Source organism: Cyprinodon variegatus, unplaced genomic scaffold, assembly GCF_000732505.1.
Source record: "Cyprinodon variegatus isolate N-32 unplaced genomic scaffold, C_variegatus-1.0 Scaffold343, whole genome shotgun sequence".
Taxonomy (NCBI): domain Eukaryota; kingdom Metazoa; phylum Chordata; class Actinopteri; order Cyprinodontiformes; family Cyprinodontidae; genus Cyprinodon; species Cyprinodon variegatus.
In genome coordinates this window covers 712,242-736,619 of record NW_015150796.1, presented here as the reverse complement: position 1 = coordinate 736,619, position 24,378 = coordinate 712,242, and the positions used below count along the sequence as shown (strand labels likewise).

At 36.8% G+C, this 24,378-nt stretch overlaps 2 protein-coding genes across 4 annotated transcripts in view; one reads left to right on the top strand and one right to left on the bottom strand.

Moving 5' to 3' along the window:
- The window catches only part of fip1l1 (factor interacting with PAPOLA and CPSF1), a 34,343-nt gene extending 18,249 nt beyond the window's left edge, over window positions 1-16,094 (top strand). The window contains exons 9-11 of the mRNA XM_015385563.1: window positions 1,634-1,685; window positions 4,413-4,468; window positions 15,415-16,094. Of these exons, the coding sequence (XP_015241049.1) occupies window positions 1,634-1,685; window positions 4,413-4,468; window positions 15,415-15,539 (233 nt within the window). The 3' untranslated portion in view covers window positions 15,540-16,094. The remainder of the gene's footprint in view (window positions 1-1,633; window positions 1,686-4,412; window positions 4,469-15,414) is intronic.
- Window positions 16,095-16,149: 55 nt separating this feature from the next.
- Window positions 16,150-24,378, bottom strand: part of lnx1 (ligand of numb-protein X 1, E3 ubiquitin protein ligase) — a 48,886-nt gene continuing 40,657 nt past the window's right edge. For all 3 annotated transcript variants that reach the window (XM_015385559.1, XM_015385560.1, XM_015385562.1), the window contains 5 exons: window positions 24,182-24,316; window positions 20,668-20,845; window positions 17,800-18,046; window positions 16,994-17,152; window positions 16,150-16,897 (listed from right to left, as the gene is read on the bottom strand). In XM_015385559.1, coding sequence (XP_015241045.1) covers window positions 16,762-16,897; window positions 16,994-17,152; window positions 17,800-18,046; window positions 20,668-20,845; window positions 24,182-24,316 — 855 coding nt within the window. In that variant the 3' untranslated portion in view covers window positions 16,150-16,761. The remainder of the gene's footprint in view (window positions 16,898-16,993; window positions 17,153-17,799; window positions 18,047-20,667; window positions 20,846-24,181; window positions 24,317-24,378) is intronic.

The window sequence follows — 24,378 nt, the reverse complement described above, 5'->3', positions numbered from 1 at the left end:
TTTCGGATTGAAAACTATACAGTAGTTCTTTGATTGCTTCTCATTGAATTCCCCAATGACATTTTATACCATATATTGAAATTTTTTGTTGTTGTTTGCTTTTTTTAAAAAATATTTTTTATATTAATTGAAGTTTCACTGGTCAGCATTGATATATGGCTATAATGGCTTAATTTGGTTATGCACCTGGTAAATGCCATATTGCGCTGTTCAAGCATCATTTGGATACATTGTGCTGAAGCTCAAACTTCAAACTGGAGTGGAGGCCAGCTACCAGACCACAGAAATAAGAGGTGAATTCTGTGATGCCAGTCTGTGGTGCCCTTAAGATATCTACCGTAATTTCAGGACAGAGTACACGAAACAAGCATATTTTGTGAAAAGTGTCGCTTTACTTTGTGACAGAAAAAGATAAGAAAAATATCCAAGACCTTGATTTCTTTCACTGCATTAATCCAGTCCTCAGGTTATTAAAATTTACAAAAGTCTTTTATCCTTAGAGTTTAGTTTGTCCACTGATATGTAACAGAAAAATATGCTTTTTAAGGTTAAAAGAAACAGATCAGAACATAATCTGTCAATTGATTTGAAACGTGTAAGACGGACGTTCCAAAAAGCATGGAAATAGTTGGATCCATTTCCTCGTCATCACCAACAGGTACCCCCTTCCTGATGTCCTTTCTGAACAGGGGGTTTGTCAAATCTTATTATGCTTTTCCAACATATTTCACACCACATGTTTACATTTTTTCATCATTCACTGAATCTAATAGATAAGGTCCCAAATTTCCTTTGGAAGTGTTAGATTACCTTCCTTTTCCCACTTCACTTTGACATAAGCAGTGCTGTCCTTCTCACACCGCAGGTTTGGGTTGTATAATCTGTAAATAATTCAATTATATAAATGTTTCCAAAAAATGATATTTAAATTTACCTTTAGATCCTGATTAATGAAACTTCTGAGCTATATACGCATGAAGAATGTGTGTGTGTTTAAATCGTGTATTCTGTTTAAAGTCTGAAAACTTGAAAATGCACTTATTTGTTTTTCTACGTTTAATAGTGTCAAACTCAAGGCCCATGGAGCAAATTATCTGGCCCTCAACAGCCACTAATTAGTGCTTCTCCTTAAAGCTTTTATTTCCTGCCTCGGCCGGTTAAGTAAATTAAATTCAATATTTTCCTATGAAGAGCCACTGAGAACTTAAACAATTTTTTCTGTCATGCATAATTGGGTCGCAAGGGTTACTGGTGCCTGTCTCCAGCTGTCTATGGGCGAGAGGCAGGGTACACCCTGGACAGGTCGCCGGTCCATCACAGGGCAACACAAATAGGACAAACAACCATTCACACACACACTCACACTTAAGGAGAATTTAGAGAAGCCAATTAACCTAACAGTCCTTTAGACTGTGGGAGGAAGCCGGAGTACCCGGAGAGAACCCATGCATGCTCAGGGAGAACATGCAAACTCCATGCAGAAAGACCTCGGGCCGGAAATCAAACCTTTTTTTCTGCAAAGCAGCAGTGCTACCCACTGTTCCACTGAACAGAAATGGCTTTCAAATGCAACCAGTACGATGAAATAGTTTGATGCCTTGATGCTGATTATTTTCTTTTTTTGTTTTTACAGCTTCCTCTTTCCAGCTGTATCAACCTGTGTCCTCCTCTAGCATGCTGGGCAGGTGAGTTCATGAGTTCATGAGCGTGTATTATTTTAGAGACCAGACTGTAGAGAAGGGTCATGATAGACTGTGGATGAGATAGGAAAAGTACCAGGAAAAGGAAGCAGCTGATCTGAATTTGGGAAATTTGGCCTGGATGAAAGGAGCAATTAAAAAGATAAGTTAAAACAACAAAAAAAACAATCTACTGATTTCTGATGAAGTCAAAGTATCTTGTTGGGCTCTAAAGTATAAGACATTAAAACTCTGACTTTTTAGCTCAGTGATATTTCTCTGTGTATGCTGTTGCTCATCCTGTAACTGAAACAATAGCCAAATAAGGTAGAAATCAGATTAAAAGCTTGTTTATGCCTAAAGCCTCCTGTTTATCTGGATCCGAGGCATCGCTCACTATGTCCTTCTGATCCATGTCACAAACTGTCTTCAGACTCCCACACTTTGACCCTTGATTTATACAGCTAAGATCAAAAGTGAGCCACATTGTACCCCAAACTCCCTCATTTTTTTTATATAGACACAATTTAGACCCTCTTCAGTTTTGTTTGATGAAAGGTTTGTTTCTTTTGGATGTTGTCCGCGTGCAGCTTGTCTCAATCTCTACATGTTTGTCTGTCTCTAAAGCTTCCTGTGTCTTTATCTTTTTTTCCTTTCCTAATTCCTGTTCTTTCCCTATCTCCTAATTTGCTGTATCTGACGTGTTCCTGAATTCACTTTTGCACTTTGTCCTGAAAATGTTTTTCTTCTCACATCGGAATCCAGCTGCCAAATCCTCACATCCTCCAGAGACTTACTGTTCCTTTAAACTCTGCCAGCCATCTCCTGTGCACTTTATGAATCATTTCCTTTAGATTTTTTCCTTTTATTTTTATTTTCTGTTATTTTTAGACACACATGTACATAGTTTACAGTTTTGTTCCAGCTTTCCCTTTAGCTGCCCAGTCTTTCATTGTAGGAAATGAGAAACACCAGGTTTTACTGGCATGAGCTGGTCGCCTGCTTACAATAATGTAAAACCAAATGTTGATCTTTGCCCCACATATATTCTAGTAAATTTACATTGTGCTAGGTTTAGGTGAAAAAAATATGGTTCCATTATAATATTATGTTGTCTGTGTGATCTTCTTGGTCTTTTAGTCAGTATTTATTTAAACTGAATTTATTCAGGGGTATCCAATTTAATAGGGTTTAATGAAATTGTATGCATTATTAAAGTTTCATTCATAAGAAAAAAAATGGACAACCATGCATCAGTTTCTGTCTTTCTTGTAGTTTGTGTTTGTCTTTCACAACTGACTACAAACCTTTTTCATGTTGAAAGTACTCTCTCACTGTCGAAGAAAAAAGATGGCAACAGAAAATAAAAAAAAACAAAATTAGAATGAATTCCAATTTTATTATTTTTTTTTTTATATGCATTTTTCCTGCTCTTCAATATACTAAACATGCATATTTATGTAACTGAAGAAAAGAAACATAGAAAGTGTCTCACTGTTTGACTTGCACTGAGCTTAGTTTTAGGGTTGAATATTTTCTGTTTTATTGATCTAGAAAAATCTTTTTTTAATGTCTACTGTAAATTACAAAGAGGGATAGGATTCCCACTTTTTTTAAATATGCTTTGTGTTTTTTGCCGTCTTTAATGAGTGGATAGGACTAGAAACGGACTTTCTCAATAAAAGCCTCCTGAATGTTTGGGGTCCTGAAAATTTAATGAAATAAAAAAAGAAAAGTAAAATGACAAGTAATAACAGAAAATGTAAAAGACAATTTATTCTGTTGTATGAAAAAAAAAGTGTATCTCCATTAACCCCTGCCTAGCTTATGTTACAATCTTAAATCATTGTCTTTGGCCACAAACACTAATTGCAAAGGCTTCTATCAGTCCTCAAGCCACACTTAGGAGACCTCTGGTTTATCACATGTGATCTTGATGAGTTAAGATGGTGATTCTAACAAGACAACATGAACCATGGTTTTAGAGGTATATGGTCTTTTGAGAGGAATTATTAAACCAATATGTGTTTTATAGCTGTAATAATCAGTATGTATTGGATCTGGGGCACATAAAGCCCTGATTTATTTTTTTCCTGTCAATCTTCTGCTGTGAGCCACATGTCTGACTAAATCCACATTTAATTCATTCACTGTATTCCATTCATAAGCAATCCTTTATCTGTTAATTCCTGAGAAATAAAGATAAAATGCAGGTGTCTTGAAGCCTTTGCTGTTAGATTTTTGGCACATCATGTTTTGGACTCACACCGCTGGATGAGCTTCATACACTTTTGCTTCATCCTCAGAGCACCGGAAGTTTTCAGTTGGAAAGTTTGAGCGTCCAAGCCATGTGGAGGGCAGAAGATCTAGCAGTATCCGTAATATGCCCTCCATCCATTCTCCATGGGTTGGCGAGCGCACACTGTGCTTTGACAATGAGCCAGTCGCTTCAAACACTTGGAAAACATTGCTGCGCTTTCGGAGAAGTGCTTTGATCATTTTGCAGAGTTGTGCACTATTTTCTTTTCAACTGATTCACTTTTAATTTTTTTTGCTTACACTGTTTGTCATTATCATACTAATGATCTGAAACTCCACATAAAACAATGACAGTTAGGAATATTGCATCAACAGCTAGAGGCAGATGTTAAACTGTTTGCAGAACAGAGATGGTTTAGTAAATGTCTGATTCCAGTTCTTTCTCTGAAAGATTTCTCTCATTCTCTGTTTCAGCGGTAACACTGGAAACTTTGATCAGCCCTCAACTTCATCGAATGCTGATTTTGTAGGTAGGGAATAAATCATTCTGTGAAATTAAATGACCATAGGAGATATATTACATACAGATACTCCCTAAATTATTTGTTTCTGACTGATGATTTTACTTCTTTCTGGTAGAAAATGGAACAGGCATCTAGCAAAAATCTTTTATAACATTAGGAGCATCAAAAAAAGTGAATAATTGTTTCCGTTTTAACAAAAGTGATATGTGGAGCTTTTTTAATACATGCATTGAGAAGTCTTTGTTGGCATTAAAGCCATAAAACTCCTCTTATCGTTGTTGAGCAGCTTATGGTACTGGCATTAAGAGATTTTATCCTGGATGAAGCAATCCAAGTCTGTAAGGTAAAAAGACCTCCTGGCCATCATCACGTCCCACCTTTACATATTCTTTATTAGTTAGAACCTAGATAAAATCAACAGTCCAGTAAATCAATGCCTAATTCTGCCATTGCCAGGAAACAACTGAAAAGACAGTGAAACTGTTTTTCAGTGAAGCATGTTTCACATTATATTGGACTGAGACTGAGCTGACCAAGACAGTCGTTTTTCCAAACTTAACTTTAGACTTTAGACTAGAAATTTATGCTTGCACATCTGGCCAAAGATTATGGAGTTATTTTTGTGTTTTTATTAAATTCAAGAAAAAAGGCTAGCTTAAAGGGGAAGACCATTTTAAAATCAAAATAAATATATTGCAGAGAAAACATTTTCACACTGATTGCAGAAGCTTATTTGAGACCAAAGAAGTTTTGAGAGAAAATATTTTATCATTAAAGAAATGAAAGCTGATTTGTAAAAAAAAAAAAAAAACTGACAGGAAATGTTTCAACTCATCTGTGTATGTTTACAGGAAAACTGAGTAGGATATTTACAGGAAACAAAACAAAAAACTGAATCACTATTGGACTTAGGACTGAATTCATGTTGGCATCAGAAAAGAGTAGATTCTCAGCTTTTCAGAGAAGTAGATTAAAGGACCTTCGGTGATCCTCAGTTCAAAGCACAAAGCCGAAAAGGAAATGTAGAAAACCAAGAATGTAAATGATTAATATAAACTGAGCTAAATTGTTTCCATGCAGCATAAGAGAGGGGATTTTTATTTTAGATAATCAATTGATTACTGTAATATAAACCCAGGGAGAGCCGTGGAAAAATATACAGCCCGTGTGAAAAAAAAATACACTCCATTGCACAAGAGCTTCAAGTGCTGAAACCTATGGCAACACCAGGAGAAAAAAGTACCAACATATGCTAAACATTTGCTGTGGAATGAGGTAACAAGAAGATGTATTAGCTTTAGCCAAGCAATAATTACATGTACACACTCTTGGAAGGGATTAGGCCTCTTTCTCTTTGGGGATTATGGATGAAAAGAGTCACTCTGATTTCCCCTTCAAAAATCACGTAGTGCCCTACTACCCTGATGCCTAACATTAAGAGCACTGCTTCACATAACCTCAAACACTGATGCCCCACATTCCCACTGAACTCATCAATGAGCATTGACCAGTCACCTGATATCTAATCATTATCTATGCAAGCAGCCAGCGATTATAATGCATATATTCATAGTTCCTCCTCCTTGCACACCGACCAGTTGACCAAAGGCTTGTACTGAATGTGTGACAAAAGACATTTACTCAAAATAAAGAACTGTATGATCAGATAAATTCTCCCATAATTACCTCTATGCATAAAAAAAAAAATACACAGAATATCCCCCAGTGTTTAACACTGCCTTACAGAACAAAGGTGTTGAATGTTTTTTATATTTTGTCACACTGCTAATGCAGGGCATTCATGCAGGGGGGCGGGGGTTTGGGTGCTTTTCTCACTCATTCCAACAAGATTTATTTTCCTCCTTTGGTTTAATAAAACATAACATTGCTTTATGTTTTATTCAGTTGTTAAGCTCCTACACTGTATTGCAGTATATTAGCGTTTTTAAGAGGAGTGGGTGGAGGGAAACAAAAATATATAGATTATAATCTGCTCTTCTATTAGTCAGCAGACTGATAGAAGTATGATAGTATTTTAAATTGTTCATATTAACCTTGACTCTTAGTTATTTTCATCATTTTATTTTTACTACTTTATGTATAACTTTAAGATTGACTACTTATATCAGGTGCACCATATGTATTTTATTTAGTATTTTCATAATAATTATTATTTTAAGAACTATCATTGTGACCTCAATCTTCATGGCTTTGAACTTCATCTTTCTTTTATGGCCACTCTCAAATCTGCTCATTTTGATGGTTTTAACCAAATTGGTTTGCACATAGGCTGCACGGTCATGCATTGGCTAGCACTGCTGCATTGCAACAAGAAGGTTTGGGGTTCGATTCCTGGCCCGGGGTCTTTCTGTATGAAGTTTGCATGTTCTAGCTGAGCACGCATGGGTCCAAAAGGTTATTGGCTTCTCTACATTCTCCTTAGGTGTGAGTGTGACAGAGGCATACAGTTGGACCTGCACTTTCACAAAAAGGTGGCTATTCAAATATAAATACATTCTATACACTATATACAGTAGATACTGCACTGTTCAGTTTTTAATCTGTAAAGATAATTAAAAGCCACGTATCATTATCCTTAAACTTTGCAATCAGGTTCCCACTTGTCTCGGTTTATCACCTTTATTTCCTAATAAAAATAGATGTAAACAGAAAAAGCTTGAGGCAGAACAAATGATTGATCCCCTCAATTTGGCATTCACATAAAATATGTGCTGCAGTCTTTTGTTTTAACTGACTTTTGATTACTTATGCAAATGAGTGGCAAATTATTCAAACTGACATACTGTAGCTATAATTAAAGTACTTCCCAGTCAATAGTTCCACCTTTCATGGATGTTCCTAATGGTTGTTCCTAATACCGGTATTTAAATCACTCAGTCCTTATTGTACTTAAAGCTCAGGACAGTCTTGTGGGTCAGGAGAGGGAAATAGGACATGAGGACAGCTGGGAAGCTGTAGGCTAACCACATAAGACGGGAAGAACAGGAGTCACATGTGTTTGACAGGCACTATAGAAATACTCAGGAGATTTCACTATTACTGCTTCATATCTTTGCATTCATGGTCCTTTGTGTGTTTGCTGCCCACACAATCTGGGCTCTACTAACTAGTTTGCCCTGAATTCAATTCACATGATCTGACTTCGTGGCGTGTGTATCACGCATGTGCTTATGCACAGCTTATATGTTTGCAGTTACTTTGATTTATGACTGTGTTTTGGTGTATTTTTAGCTTGGAACTGGAAGTCATTGTGTATGACTGTGTGAAATGAAGAGAAACATATGGAGCTTTTTGTCTCTTTGTTGGTAGCAACTCTTATTGTTCATTCAAGTGTTGAGTGTAGATGCTGCATGACAGATTTATGGCTGCATTTCTTATGCTGAGTCACACAAAGGCCATCAGTTTCTGCCCACTGGTTGTTTCTCAGTTGATTTTAAGGTTCAGCTATTGGTTTTAAACTGCTGTTATAAACGACTGTCTTACATGTACTGTCATCAATGCATTACACGTGGCTAAAGTTCAAATAAAGACCAAGTGATACATCATACATCTTTGACAAAGTTGACCTTTTTTCGTGGGCACAAGCTGAGCACTCTATTGACCATTTGGTGAACACTTGTGACGTGATAGTAAATCTCAGCCTTGGCTCATTAATGTAGCTCAGTCCAGCTGGCAAAGCTTCTGTCTGTCTTATCAGCCTTTTCCTCCACACATGTGGCCAGATGTGCAAGAGACAATGGTGACATCTAATATTAATTTATCTATGTGGTATCAGTTCACTTAAAAAGTTGTAAATCCAATTTAAAGACTTTTCTACTAGCTTTAAAAAACTGCCCACTTTCTGATTTAAGGATAGTTTAGAAGGGGACGTTTCTGTGAGTTTAAGGAAATTATCGTCCAGTTTAAATTTGTAGAAGTTGAACTAAACTTTAAATTAAATTTATGTTTTATTATGTTTTATTTCAACATTGATGGAGGCGCTATATACTGATTCATTTTTTCAAATTTTTTGCTTTAGATGTAGGAGACATGGTAAACTCTAACATAAGCCAGGAGAAGCACGTGAAAATGGCTGTCTTGATTTCCATCAGCTGTTATTCTGTGTTTTGTTATTTTCAATCTGGCTTCAGGGCTTTTCTTGGGTTCTGCACATTCTTAAACCAACATCTGTTTTAGTTTTCTATCCGTTCAAATAGTTTCAGGCCCTAATGTGACACACGGTTCCCTTTATCATGAAGTCATGCATGTTATGCCCATCTTTTTCTGGGGGCTGCAGCTCAACCCGTAGTCTGAGTTATGAGTATATGATCTGTGCTTTAACTCCAATATAAGCCTACCTATGAGCTGCTAAAAATGCAGATCTACATGGCTGTCTCAATGTTAGCTTTGTAGTTGACTGACAACCTATATCAACCTATATCTCTCAACATGTGTAAGTCAGAATACTCTGCTGCTTCTGCATAGGCTGCCCTTTCATCCATTACAAATCTGAATATGTCTGAAAAGAAACAGACACTTTTTGTCACAGCTTTAAGTGTCTTCTTTTCAAACCTCTTGAACCTTATCAGTGTGTTAGTCCAACAAACTTTAGAGTTTCACAATGTTGTATAAATAAACATTTCAAAGTGTGGTTTGGGTAAAAGGAGCTAAGCTGTGAGTAGCAGCTATTCACATGGAGAACAACACAGAGAGATGTTGTCTGAGGTCTCTCCATATTCCATTTAAAAATATACCTTCAGCTCTTTACATCACTATTTCTCTGTTATTTCTATCTGAAAAAATTATTTATTTTCTTATTGCTCCTTAAAGCAAAGCTGTTGGTAAAACATTGACACAGCAAGAACAAGAGTTGGTATAGTATATGTATTTTTCATGATTCTCAGAGAAAAACAGATCAGAGATGAAAAGTGTTGCTTTTTGTTAACCTTTTTAAGAAATATGCTTTTTCTCCTGCAAAGTATTAAGCCTTTTGTTGATTTGTTTTAAATAACAAATTTTCCACTTTGTAAACACAGAATCTGTAGTAGTTTCTGTATAATCTAGATCTTTAGATATTTTTTTATTTTAGAAGCAGAGGTTGACAGGATTGATTTATTTGTGTTGTTGACCATATTTCCATTGTTCCCTTCACGCAGTCCTTTTTTCATCTTTTTCTAACTATTTTTGTTTAAAAGAACTATATATCTTGTGGCATTTTTGGGCAGTTTTTTGCTCCACTTCCAACCGTATTTAATCTGCATCTTTCGCTATCTAAAGAATAGGAGCTGCTCAGAAATAGTTCCTTAATCTCATAGGTTTAACGCTCTCTTATCCTTCGGGGATAGAAGTGTTTTCTATTTTTACTTTAGCTCTATCTTTTCTGTTTTGCCATAAAATAGTAAGTTAGGGATGGTCACTAGAAGAGGCTGAAACAAAAATAAAAACAATCTCTAAATCCATTTAATTCAGAAACCAACCTTTCTTTCAGCTATGCTGGATGTTTAGCAGATATTATGATACTGTGTGAAATGATTTACTTTAATTTGTCAGACATCCTGACAAATTGAAGCTTCTTTAATCTTCCTTTATACTGTGTATCCATTCATTTTGTCTTGTTGATTCTGCCAATGGTTCAGTACTGACTACAGGATGCTCAAATGGTCCCATTGTCTGAATTTTCTCTTTAGATTCAAAAAAATCTAAACAACATCCATTACGTCTGATTCAGAGAGTTTGAGTTTTTATATATGATTTTAACACAATTAAACACATTGTTATTATTGAAAAAAGCAGTTTTTACTGTCTGACAATAAAAAATAGCCTCTAGGTGTCTAGATTGATCATCATAGGTTGAAACTTTTATTTCGTGGATGATATTACAGTAGCAGCCATTCAAAATGGCCGTTCCCAGTCAAACACCAGCTGAATGGCAGCACACTTCCCTCCAACTCCCAGTAAAATCCCCTCCAACTTCCAGCCACTGGAGTAACCCCCCCCCTTACATATTTTTTTACTCCACCCTTTCACTGAATTACAGGCTCTGACCAGGAGATGACACTTCTCTTTAGGTGTTGATGTCCACAAATCATGACAGAAAAAATTATTTTAGTACAAATATTGATGTTTAAAAAGGAATTGTAGAGGACCAGCCAGTGACCCGCCAAAAGGGCCATCAAGGAAAGTGGGGAAATTTTGAATGGCAACTACTGTAGGTTTAGCATTCTTCTTATATTGTTTTTTTTCTTGCCGGAATAAAGCCAGTTTGATCAGTTAGATTAATTTAATTATATGTTTTTCCCTTCTTTTTGCCATTATACCTGTTTTATTCATTTATTTTTTAAATGATTGAAGACTGGGCTTGCTGGTCTGCAGCAGTTGATTGTTTTCTTTATCATGTGAAAGTGATGTAGCAACTTCAGACCATTATTTAGCAAGATCTCACAAAAAACAAATGTTCAATACCAATCTCCCACTCTATCTTCCCCTCATTTGTGAACAAGACCCCAAGATACTTAAACTCCACTAGGGGCAGTACATCCTCCCCAACCTGGAGAATCCACTCTACCCTTTTCCGGGTCAAGAAACATGGTCTTGGATTTGGAGGCACTGATCCTCATCCTGGACTGCGAACTCCAGTGAGAGCTGTAGATCAGACTCTGATAAAGCCAATAGAACCACATCATCTGCAAATAACAGAGACATTATCCCAAGGCCACTGAAACACATCCCCCTCAACACCTTGGCTGGGCCTAGAAATTCTGTCCATAAAAGTTATGAACAGAATCAGTTCATTGTTATTTTGTTATTTTTAAAGGTTTTGACCAAGTCTATTACTTCTATGTAGATATAGGCTGGCCATTATTCATGCCTCTTCTTTTGAAAAATATGGATGATCAGTCTTTTTTTCTTTAAGATTCCATATCACATTCATGAAGTTCTATTTCAGAATCATCATACATGTTTCCTAGTAATCTGCAAATGCTTCCGCTATGTCTCTACGGCATGCCAATGCCATCATTTACATACCCACTGTGTGCTGTATTTTTTAGATAAGCATGTGTTATATTGGACTTTCTATGATAAAATGCCAATAAACAGCTGGCCCTGTTTTCCCATTTTGTAAGAAATCCTTCAACTTCCACTATTAAAATCTCATCCTCTTTATCTGTCACTATTTTTTAACGTAGTCAGAATAGTCTTATCTGCTTTTGTTGAATGTTGCATAATGAATTCTCTAATCTCTTTCTCTAGAAGCCTTTCAGTCTAGAAAATATTAATAATATATTTCCTGGTGATATTTCACCATTATTATTGATTTTTCTCTTATATTTATTTTACTATTCTTCTTTGGATTGAACTGAAACATTTATTTCCATCCATCTCATCCATTTTTGTCTATACAGCAGTGTGGTACTTTGTGCATATGTTGTTGAAATATATTGAATGATTATAATGGGAAGTAGAATAAAATGTGTGATCCATTTTATTTTCTCTCCATACATCAATAAGGCTAAACAATTTAGTGATATTATCCAGCAATTTATTTTTCATCATACCCTGGAGACTCCATCTCCAGGCATTGAGCCCTCGCTGGTCCATTAGAATTTTCATTCACGCCTCTCTCCTTATTGCGCTTGCCTATTTTAGCCATATTCTCCAATATCTCTTTAAGTGACTGTAGATTCCAGTTTTTCACACTTTCTGCCTGTCATATTCTCGGCAAATTTAAATGATTTATGTACATTTTAAGTGTATTCATATGACCTCTAAGTTTTGCATGCTTTGATTGTAATTCTTTTTACTGATCTCAAATGGCTGAATGTGATCATTTGTTTTATGTTCCTATTGATGTAGTTTCTATTTAAGTTCATGCCCTGGAGGTATTTCTTATGCACACACATCATTACTACTGGAATTACTTATTGTAACCCACCCCAAGCAGACTTAAGGCCTGGAACTGATTTGAATCTTTGTTTTCTTCTGATCACTTTAAGGAAACCTCTTTTGTTTTCAAAATTGTTCTTAAACAGATACATTGATGCTTGAACTGTTTCAAAATGTTGAGTTATCAAACAAATCGACCAAAGCTTAAAAAAAGTTTTACACAACAAACATTAAATAATAAAATGCAAAATTAAGTTAGGTCAAATTATGTAGCAATGTACAAACTTACAATGAGAAACATAATGATGATTGACTATTATTAAATTAGAACTTAAGGCTGACCAACAAACCATTTAGTTGAGATTACTGAAAAAAAAGGGGTTATTACACCACAAACTCTACCACTATGTGAGTTAAATTTAAACATATAATCAATCAAAATGCACCACATGTTTATGCTGTTGCTTCAGTTTCAGTTGCTTTTTTCTAGTTATTGTTAGATTTAAATGTTATTTTTAAATGTGGCAATTACCAACCACCAATTGGATTATGGGTAAATGGGTAAAAGGATGGATTTCAATAAAGTAAAAACAAGACAAGTATCAAGGGAAAAGTCTTCAAACTTGGAAACCAAGATTGTTTTTTTTAAACTTTTTTAGAATGACTGTCACCCGGATGACTGAGGATCTTCACCAGCATAAGGGATGGATAAATTTAAAATACAGTATGCTCAGCTTAATTTAAATTTTTTTTGTTTTGTTTTGTTTAACAAAGCAATACAAATAAAGTTCGCCTATGGACCCTTGCAGCCATTTCACTGATTTTTACAGTTTAATTTATGGTGCTTGTTTCTATGTTACTAGTGATGACTCAGAGACAGATTTAAGTCTTGGCTCTGGATTTATGCTGATTACAGAAAACTCTAAATAAGGCATGTTTAACAATGCACTGAGGATTTAAATCTAATTTCTCTCTATCTCTTTGTATTAAATGAATAGCTTGTTAAGCTCTTTAGCAAGTCTGAGGACCCCAAAGCGGTTTAAACTTCATTCAGTCATTTAACCATTTTCTGTCCACAGTTATACGCTGATGTTTGCCTTTATAATTGAGTCCATTCCTAAAGGTTAAGTTGACTGTAAATCCAAAACTATGCTGCCTGTTTTTAAGACTTTAATTGTTTCATTTGACTTGTTTTGGGAAAGTTGTCTTAACCTGTACTGTTATATAATATTTGAAGTTGCACCAATCAGAATTCTGAGGCAGATTTTCTGATGTTTTTGTTAAGCTCTCATTTTGGTTACAATTTGTAACCAATAAGTATTGGTGTGAGATCTTATAATTACCGAATTTTTTTCTTATTCTTATTATTTAAATCCCAGACTGTGGGAACTTATCATTTTTGTTGGTGAGCTGCAACTGCTTGCTTTTATTTTCCCAGTAGAGAACTCACAGCTGTGCTCACAAACAACTGAAGGTCTGGCTCTCTGATAATTGTCATGACAGAACTCTCATTTGTCGAGAGCTGTCATGACATTTGAGTTTATTTTTTTACCCTTCACCCACACAGTAGTAAACAAAGACTGTCATTTGAACAGCATTAGCTGCATCTGTTCACTCTACCTACTGAAAAGAAACTCATTTGCATGAAAACAAAAGCTGAATGTCATCTGAAAGTTCTTCATCTATACTTTTTCTTAGGTAATACATTCAGTAAGATTTTATCAGCTTTTAAACCAAGAGCGTGAAGGTGCTGGAATTTTATTTTATTTTTTTTCTGTCAGGTGTTTACTTATCTAAAGAAGTTTTTTTCATCTCAATGAAGACTGTGTTTATATCTTTAACAATAACAGACACGTCACTTATTTAATTCAAATAACATTGTTTTAAAAGTCCTAACCTAACAGTCTTCTCTGGGCCTCATGCTGTACTAATGCTCTTTGGCTGCCTCAAACTATGGGATATCGATATAACCCACACAACATACGCGTTTTACTGTTCTTCTAAACACTAACACAAAACTGCATAAATCTTAGTGCAGATTAAAACAGTGGTTTAACAAATAAAATACGATTTGTTTGAGTTCCCCTCCACTCGAAACCTGCTGTATGCTTAACAATTGTTGTTTTTAATGGTTAAACCAGATGGTCTTTTAAAACAACATCTTTCCTTTAATTTTACTACATGGTATGAGTTATGTTTGATTTGACTTGAATGTTTATGAGCCTATTACTTTTTTGGATCTATAGATCCAGTTTAAGGTATGGGCTGAGACAGTTTTTTAGGTTTGATGTCAGAGTCTCTGGCTGTTCTACGCTTCAATATTTATTGGTTAGGAAATATCTACAGTATCACTTTAGGTAATGAACTCTTTATTTAGAAATTGGTCCAATGTTTTCTTAGAGTTCACAAGTTTAATATTTATATATATATATTGTTTCAATTGCTCAACCCAAGGAATCTGGACTTTCCCTAATAGCCTAGATGTCAGAGAGAGAGGCTGTAGTGGTGTCTACTGTCTGCCTCTATAAGACATATGTGCACAATTATTTCTGCATGTTTTGTCAGATAGAATTAATTTGAATCATTTTGGGTCAGTGTTGTTGCTGAACCACAAATCATAGTTAACATGGTGATGTTAGCCTAGAACTTTAGTTAAATTCCCACAACAGGGACTTTGTAGGTTTGTTTAGATTTTTGACACAACATTGGAAACACACGGCTGTCCTGCAACAAAATGCTTTAATTTTAGAGAAAAAAAAATCCCACCAGCAATCCAAGATGAGGGGGCCAGAATGAATCCTCCAGTGCCTTAAGGCAGTTGTTGCTGCCAAACAAAGCAAAACAGCTGTAAGGTTTTGGTGGAGGTTCCTTTTTTTGCATGTGTCACCTTATTTTGCCTTTTTTTCACTTTATGAATTTTTTTTTTATTCATGCTAACTTTCCCTTATAATATTTGTTTGATGATATGAGATACTGGAAACAATAAAAGTAAAACTGGAAGAAATCTGTAAGAATGTCAATACTTTTTTACAGCACCATATGATATTTAACTGTATTTTTCGTTTTAGGGAGAGGAAGGAAGCCAGTGGAGCGCACTGAACATGTGAAGAGACGTCGCAGAATTGGGGGAGTCACTGGTAAAAAGAAGCAGAGAGATGAAAAGGAGAGAGCCCAAAGAAACATCAAGGATTAAAACTCACATATTCCCAAAGAGTAAAGATGAAATGATAAAAAAAAAAGATCTATCATTGAATTATCTCTTTACTTTTAGTATCAGCAGGCATAGGGACATAAGTGGGAAAAATGACAGCGAGGAAAGGAAGACAAGATACTATAAAGCAAAGGCCAAATATGTTGAAAGGCCTTGGAAAGCAACTCTACTATCTAAGAAAAGAAATGAATATTTCAATGAGCATATGAATAACAAATCTGCTTGAAAAGAATTATCTCTAAAGGTTTTAGATTGTAAAATTGATTTTTTTTCTCTTTATAATCCTCAAAGTTCTCTGCTTATTGTTAATTTTCTGGTTGTAGCTGTTTTAATCCATGTGAAATCGAAAAGTCTGAACTCTTTTTGCCAAATGATTTTTATTGAGCCTTTTACCATCAGATATACTACACAGGCCGAAGCGTGACAGACAGAACCACAGTAAAGAGACCTCAGGCCATCCACTGTTACACAGAAACCTACTCAATTTTTTTCTTGAAAGTAAGAAAATTAGTAAGGCCTCCACAAATGTTCCTATTTAAATGTTATTTGTTTACATGTTATGAACACATTGATCCTTTATTTTTTTCATACATTTTCTTTGTCAGTGGTTTTCAATAACTTAGCCATAGCTTCTGAGACAACAGAAAAAAACCTCACAGACTACTACTTGGCAACGTGTCTTCAGCTCAATGGATGAAGATGACAACCACTGTCAGTACAAACATAATAAAGCCTACGTTTAAAGGCCGTACGACAAACAGAAGAAACATATTACAAGTGCTTGGTTCAGTAGGTTTTTTTATAGACACCCAACATTACGTAAAGAAATGTGAGTCCAGCTTAACGCATATCCTAATATGTATCTATTGAAATTGGCAACAAGTCTTGTCTCCATTCAGTCCTTCCACCCCACTCACTGGATACTGTTCAAGGTGCAGACAATGTCCTTTAAATGTTCAGCCAGTTTAGAATTTCCGTAGGGGCAAGTCAACCTTCTGGTAACAGTCCAGTCTCTTATCTGTACCCCTGCAAAGTCCTGGCAAAGTCCTGCAGCCCATCTGCAGTGAGGTATCCACACAGCCACAGCACAGTCATGAGCTCCTCTCCCACACAGTGAGCTTAGGGTGGTCGGCCAGTCTACAGTTCTGCCTTCCACATTCCTTGTCAGTGCCGATAAAGCGGTGCTGGATGGCTTAGAGCACCGTTACAGCAGACTGCCAGGCCAAGACACGATGGTCAGAGTGATTCTGCCCCGGAGCTCCTTCAGAAGACGAACTAGAGCTGTGTGCGTCATCCCCCATGTGCTCTTCCCGTTCACCTCAAGCAAGATGTCCCCACATCTTCAAAGACAGACATAACAAACCTTTCTTAATGAATTTGTCACATCGAAGAGAATCTGAAATATTTTTTTAATGGGCTGCAGTATTTAAATATACCTTATCCTGCCATCATTGTAGGCTGGTGTTCCCTCCACGATGGAGCGGATAAAAAAAGATTGATTGCAGTTGACCTCCTCCTGACCTCCCACAATGCTGAAGCCCAGACTGCCCGATGTATTCCGCCGCAGGACGATGTCTTTGCAGCAGTAGAGATGTCTGCAGGAGCCAAGAAGAAGATTAAGCACACTAATCTCTTAGTTGAACCTTTCAATTACAAACAGTACATCTTTCTAGAGTATGTATGCAGCAGAAAAGCTAATAAAGCCAACCTTCCAACTTCAGTGGTTCACAGCTTAATGGAAAAAAAAAAGTCATAGCCTTGAAATATTTACAATTTGCCACATTAACACAACAAATTTTTTATTGGGATTTTATGCGATAAGCCAAACTAAAGTAGTACATAAATCGATAAGTGAAAGGATACATTGCTTTATTTATAACATTTAGTACTTGTTACCACATTCTAATGAGCTTGTTAAAGGGAAAACACATCAAAATTGCTTTTTAGTTTTGTATAAGCAAGGAGAGTGGCTGTTTATTAGTGCCAGAGCAAGGCTGTTACCATGACAACGTAAAAGGCTTTTATATATTATTAATAAAAGCCTTTAGTCCTTGCAGGTTTAATGATTTATTAGTATTGAATATAAAAAAAAAAATAATAATGATAGTTTCTTTCCTACTGCTTCTGTCAAAACGTCAGTGTTCACCAGCTGGCAGAGGTTAAAAAATAGACCTGTTCAAGCTGCGTGAACTGTCCGTAAAAATATCTATAGTGAAGACTAAGGTCACAGCAGGGTGCTTACCTGGGAAGCTGCAGCCACGAGACCCACAGTGGGGAGTAATCGTCATTAGGTAGTGGGCTCTTGGTGCTCTCTGTTGGGGACGGCGTGAGACAAGGCGGCAATGTGCACTCCTGCATGCTGTCCTCTGGTGGACGCATCTCCAAGACCTTGAGCACGACAGGAGACGAGGTGTTCTTCAAGTTGGCCACGGCCTCACCTCGTGTCACCCCTGTCAACTCCATGCCGTTCACGTTCAGCAAAATGTCACCTATTGGTGGGAAAGAGGTGACAGCAGAGCTTATCGTCACTACAGGATTAGTGCCCTGATATCTTCTTTGGAAAGACATCATAGAACCTGCGCAGCTCTTCTCCCTGCTTAATATTCACCATACTTGCAGCTGGATTACAAAGAGAGTGAAACCAAAGGCCAGCTGGGTTTTTGAAGCCTGCTAATGATGAAAGTGATGCAAAGCTGGACAGCACAAGCCAGCTTGCTAGTAAGCAACACAAAAGACACATTTGCCCTGCGAGAAAACGCAAATGAATGCACAGTCACAATCACACAGAGACAGCTGCTGCTGCTGTGTCCCCGACGAATACAGTAATGTGCACCTTGAACCGTACACAAGGCAAAAGACTTATTGCTAATTTTATGAGGTATTCATATTAGTGTTATGCCCCATCACAATATTTCTGTCCCTCCTCTCATAAAAGAAGCTTCAGCTGGGGATAAGTGGCCGGGGAATGGGCTCTAACAGGTTGGGTTGCTGGAATCAGCATTCAAAGTGCATCAGCTTTTCCATTCAAAGCGCTTAAAGATTTCGATGTTTTTGTCACATTGCAACCAAAAACAATGTCTTTTCTGACTTTTATCTTGTAAATAATTGGAAAATTAGAATGTTTAGATAGATATGTAGTCTTTAAAGGTGTTTAGAAAAGAGAATCTCTACAGTTGATACTGCTATCACCATGATTTACCGTGAGCACAATGTTCATGGTGATGAGGATGCAGTTTAGTGTTTTTTCAACACATGGATGTTGCAAAATATTGACTCTGCATGGTTTTTGATGAATTGCTATTCTGACTAGAGAGATGAGATGTGCCAGGTTCTTATTTTACTTGTGGGAAACTGCCAACAAGTCTAATTTCTTTCAACACTGGCCATTTTCTTTCCCCTTTTCCATAAAGGCAGTGCAGGGAGTACCGACTTTAAAATGTAACGGCGTTTGTTAATGTGTCTTTTTATTTTTTATTTAAGGGAAATAAAAATGTTATGGTACTTGTAATGACATTGTGTTGCTGCCATCTGATTGATTAATGCAGTCTGTGTTGTAGGAGATAACTGCTTTTTTTGTGTGTAAATAGTCTATTTTTCTTTGTTAAGCATTGCACCTGTATTATAGCCAATCCAAGCCTTTGAAAATCCGTCAATATTAAGTTCTTAAATATCTTGTTTGCTTTCTTGTTCTTTTATTAAAACCCTTAAACAGAACCACGTCTACATCAATATATTGCAATTGAGTGTCTTTACTCTCTTCTCCAGCTACAAAGAAACCAAAGGAATGCGGATTATAGGGATGTCCCAATACAACTTTTTCAGATGAGATACTGATGTTACAGCTTTAAGTAATGACCTGATACGACATCAGCATTAATCAGACATACTATTATTATTACTCTTTCTGTACAGTAGCATGTTAGCCAAGGTTTGATGAAGTCATATTTCCCAAACAGAGAACAATAACCAACTATAGTCGGCATGAACACAACTAAGGCATCTTTTATCAACCAATGACTTACATGAATGTCAAACAGAGGCAGATAGAAGCAGAGGGTTTTTATCGGCTTGCTTGAATCAGAGATTTTAAATATATTTTTTTAGCTTTTATAGATCTCCGATATCAACATAGGATTGGAACATTTGTAGCAGATTTATAAACAAAGATTTCAAATATGTTTCCCTTCTTATTAATTCATAATAAAAATCAATCCACAGTTTTCCTTTCAGCAGATTCTCCAACCCCAGTTGTGGATCTTCGCAGCTCCTTCACAGTTATTGTGGGTCTTTTGTCTGCCTCTGTGATTTACACTGTTTTGCCTGACCTATGAGTTTAGGTGGACATCCATCTCTCTGTGGTTTTCAGGTGCACCATATTCTTTCCATTCTGAGATGATAGTTGGAAAAATGCCTCATGAAATGATAAAATGTTTGTTTCTTTATCTTAACACTCCTTTAAATTTCTTAAAAACTTTTTCCATGAAATGTTAGCTCTATCGCTTTATTACTAACAAACCTCTGATTTATTCACATAACATTTGTACTTGGAATAAAGTCCATAAAGCTGGACCATCTACTAATTAGCTAGATTCATCTAGACGGTTGCACAATATTTGAGTTAAAGATATCAGATTAAAACGGGCTAATCACACCCTTTTCAGATTTTTATTTATGCTATAATTTGTGTTTGTCTAGTTTTTAACTGTAACTTGGCAAGCTGCCAATAATGAGCGGATAGGAATACTTTTGTGAAAATATGTTTTTGTAAATCTGCTCCAACATGTAATACATTTTCATCGCTGATCTGCTAATGTTTGTGTTTTTATTGAGAGGGAAACAAATCTGCAGAGCAATGAACTACATCCGCAGCAGAGTTTTTCCGCTGGATGATTAACCTTCATAATGAAAGACGAGTATGAAGCGCTCATCCATCATTTTCTCTGTGCTCTTCTCTATAGAAAGACTGATCCGTGAAGACAGACTGCAGTAATCTCTCTGATCTACACAACACTAACAAAGCATAACAAATAAGAGTAATCAGTAGTAATTACAGGTCATTAAATGTATTTCCCTGAAATTTCAATCATAAATCAGATAATGTTCGTAATACCTTTGCGAATGGATCCCTCCTGTCCCACCACTCCATCCGGGTCCACATTTGTGACATAGATGGGAAGGTCCCATCCCCTGCTAGACATGCCGCCAGCCACTGTCATACCCAGCGAGTCGTATGGCTCCTTGGTTAGTGTGACTGTTTTCTCGTAGCATGCAGGCTTTTGACAGGAGTCCTTTACGAGAAACAGAGAAACAAAAAATTTTTATTTTTAACACAAGTTTCCGGAATACAGTTTAAAAAGTAATACAAATGGCTGTAAAGTGTACAATGGTGGATGGCAGACATATGGACCTATTTATTAATTTATAATGTATGTATGATGGGTGGAGGTACAGATGGGGACTAACAGAGTAATGGATTGGTATAAGGATTAATTATTTAGCAAAGGCGTAGAATTCAGCACCATTTAAATGTTTTCCAGAATAAGTAGGAACCCAGCAGGCTCTAAATGTCACTACTGAAGCATTTTAACGTATAGTCATCTTATTATTATGAAAACAATAAAGTAAAGCATGCTAGGAGCTAACACCAAGGGCACCTTGTTCAAACTGCATGCTCTAATTAAAATTTCGAGGAGCTAATTTGCATAATAATAACGTCTATTTTCTCTAAGACTTGCGATAATGCTGAAAAGTCAACTGGGTGCCATCCATGGAATGCCACTCTAATGTCACACTCATAGAGGATAGGTAATTGATGAATGACCTCATTAGCATAACTGCTTTGGAATGATATATGATGTTAAGTACTTTAGCATGTCAGCCGATTCAAGTGCCCCCTCAGTCTTGTTCAGCACAGACTAACTAATTAATTCATATGCACACTATGATGTTTGTGGGAAAAGTGGGTTTAGACTTTATTTATGGTGAGATTGTAGGAGTGAACAACACATCCAGACACATTGAGGTTGATGGGCTGGAGCTTGTCCTGCTATGGTAATGTGCTGCTTGCGCACATTTCGGCTGAGCTTACAGCGGATCACTTCCAGTCACGTTATTGACCCGAGGGCACTGCACTGACTCAAGCTGCGCCGAAGTTCTCCATAATCAGAGGCTTCATACGTGCTACGCAGCATGTGAATCACCTCTCCTGCTCTCCTGAGCGGTGCTGTTATTAAACCTTAATGCTGTCTCATGAGCTCTAAAGGTTTTGCCACAACCAACCAGAGTCACTGTATCTTTTTATGGACACGCTGAGACAATAAGCTGCTGGTCAAATAGATGAAAATGTAATAAAGCCACAGGAAGAAATATCAAAGGGTCCACAGGGGGTGCATCTTCAGTTGTAGGTAATAATGGGCTATTACCCTGAATGTATCTGAATACTAATGTTAATATACACAATGTTCATATAACAGGTAGATCAGTTCAGTGTCTGGTTTGTTTTTAAGCACCTGTTGCTTTGTTTTGTTGCTAGTCTTTCAAACTCTTTGATCCCCTGTAGGAGAGGATTGATGGTTGTACCACATGTCACCAGTTTCACCATTAAAATGAATCATATCCTCCCTGTCTTATATCTTCGCTTCCGTGCAAAAAAAAAGGGTTAATTCGACATCTTTAACCAAACCTACAATGCTGAGCATACATAAAAGAAGTTTTAAGTTAATCCATCCATCCATCCGTCCATCCGTCCATCCGTCCGTCCGTCCGTCCGTCCGTCCGTCCGTCCGTCCGTCCATCCATCCATCCATCCATCCATCCATCCATCCATCCACCCAGCTCAGAGACATAGTCCCTCCATCGTGTCCTGGGCCTTCAATGAGGCCTCCTCCTAATGGGACATGCCTGGAACACCACCCAAGGGAGGCGACCAGGAGGCATCCGAGACAGATGGCAGACCACCTCAGCTGGCTCCTTTCGATGCGGAGGAGCAACGACTCTACTCTGAGCTCCTCCCGGGTAACTGAGCTCCTCACCCGATGTCGAAGGGTGTGCCCAGCCACCCTGCGAATGAAACTCATTTCGTCCGCTTGTACAGTATTTGTGATCTTGTCCTTTTGGTCATTACCAGGATCTCATGACCATAGGTGAAGGTGGGAACGTAGATTGCTCAGTAAATTGAACGACAGTCCTATACAGCGACAGCATCACTGCAGATGCTGCACCGATCCGTCTATCGATCTCACGCTCCATCTGTGCCTCACTCGTGAACAAGACACCAAGATACTTGAACTCCTACACTTGACACAAGGACTCTGCACCGACCTGAAGAGGGAAGTCCACCTTTCTCCGGTGGAAAACCATGACCTTCGCTTTGGAGGTGCTGATCCCCATACCGGCTGCCCCACACTGCAAACTGGCGTACAGTATTCACTGTACTGGCATACAGTGCATTTTTGTAAAAAATCTTGTATTAATTCAATTGCATCGTCTGCTTATTATTCAATTATTAAAAAAAAAAAAATTGTCAACAGATAACTTGATTATCGAACTAATTGTTGCAGCCCTACATTCCAATATTTTCCTGTAGGATGTTTGCAAGGCAGACATAAGAGGCCCTTTAAAAAAAAAAAATGATTGTAAAGCAAAGTATGTATGAAAAATTGACAAACAATCTGATATTTATCTATAAAAAAGTCAGAGCATTTTGCAAATTTTTAAAACAATATTTTTCAACTTAGAAATTCATTATCTAAACAGACTTTCACCATATATCGCTTAAATTAATAAAAATAGTATAGTAGTTCCAGGATTACTTCTTAGCTTTATTGTTTCTGCCTTTTCTTAAGAACAAAATATGTATTTATTCTCTGCATTGTTTTCTATTCTATTTGATTAAAACAGTTTTCTCAGCTGTTATTCAGTTTAACAGTTGTGTTTGTTTGGTATTGCAGAAAAAATGACAAACCTCCAGCAGTAGTTCTACCACCTCAACAAGGAGGACTTCTGTTGTAATGCATTAACTAGTTTGATAAGCTGAAGTTCTTTTAGCATTGCTTTTTTACGTATTGACATTTTTTATTCTTTAATGTATTAATTTGTTCATGCCTTTTAGAAGTCAAAGTTTCATCTAGATTTTTGATTTAGGACTCAAATATTATCACTATATAAAACTATGAGGTATTTTTATTTAGCACACCAACTGGTATAGTAAAGGAAATAAACTTAGAGGATAAAATAAATCACTTTTCTCACCAAAATCTTCTACAGATGTTGAACGCATTGTACTATTGCTAAAAAATTATTTATTCACATGACAAGCTGAATGAACACTAAGGTTATAAATTCAATCCCATTTGTTTGTCCTAACAGGAGAAGAGAACGGATGGGAATAATTAGTTTGCTGGATAAATGCTGTAAAGTAGTTTAGCTGATATGAATACAGCAAATCTGCAAGGATAGTAGACTTTCCTGCTTGTCGTTGAATGAAATGCTTGATTTTGATTGGAGAATAATTGCTCCATGAATCATTTGTACCTGAGAGGGAATAATTATCAAAAGAACAAAGCTTTTCTCTGTGTGTTTAGTAGTGCTTTTGTCTCCTGCGTATGTATTTGTTCTTCTCTTACCAGCAGCGTTTGTTCCATATCCACAGGGGAGTATGGTGGGGGACCATCCATGCCCCACGGTCCTTCTGGTAGGATGTCTGGGGTAGGCAGGCAGATCTGACGAGATACGATGAAATGCACACACTGCTCGCTTGCCTAAAACCAACAACAAAACAACAAAAGCTTTTTTTGAATCATTTGCAAATTGATATGTGTTA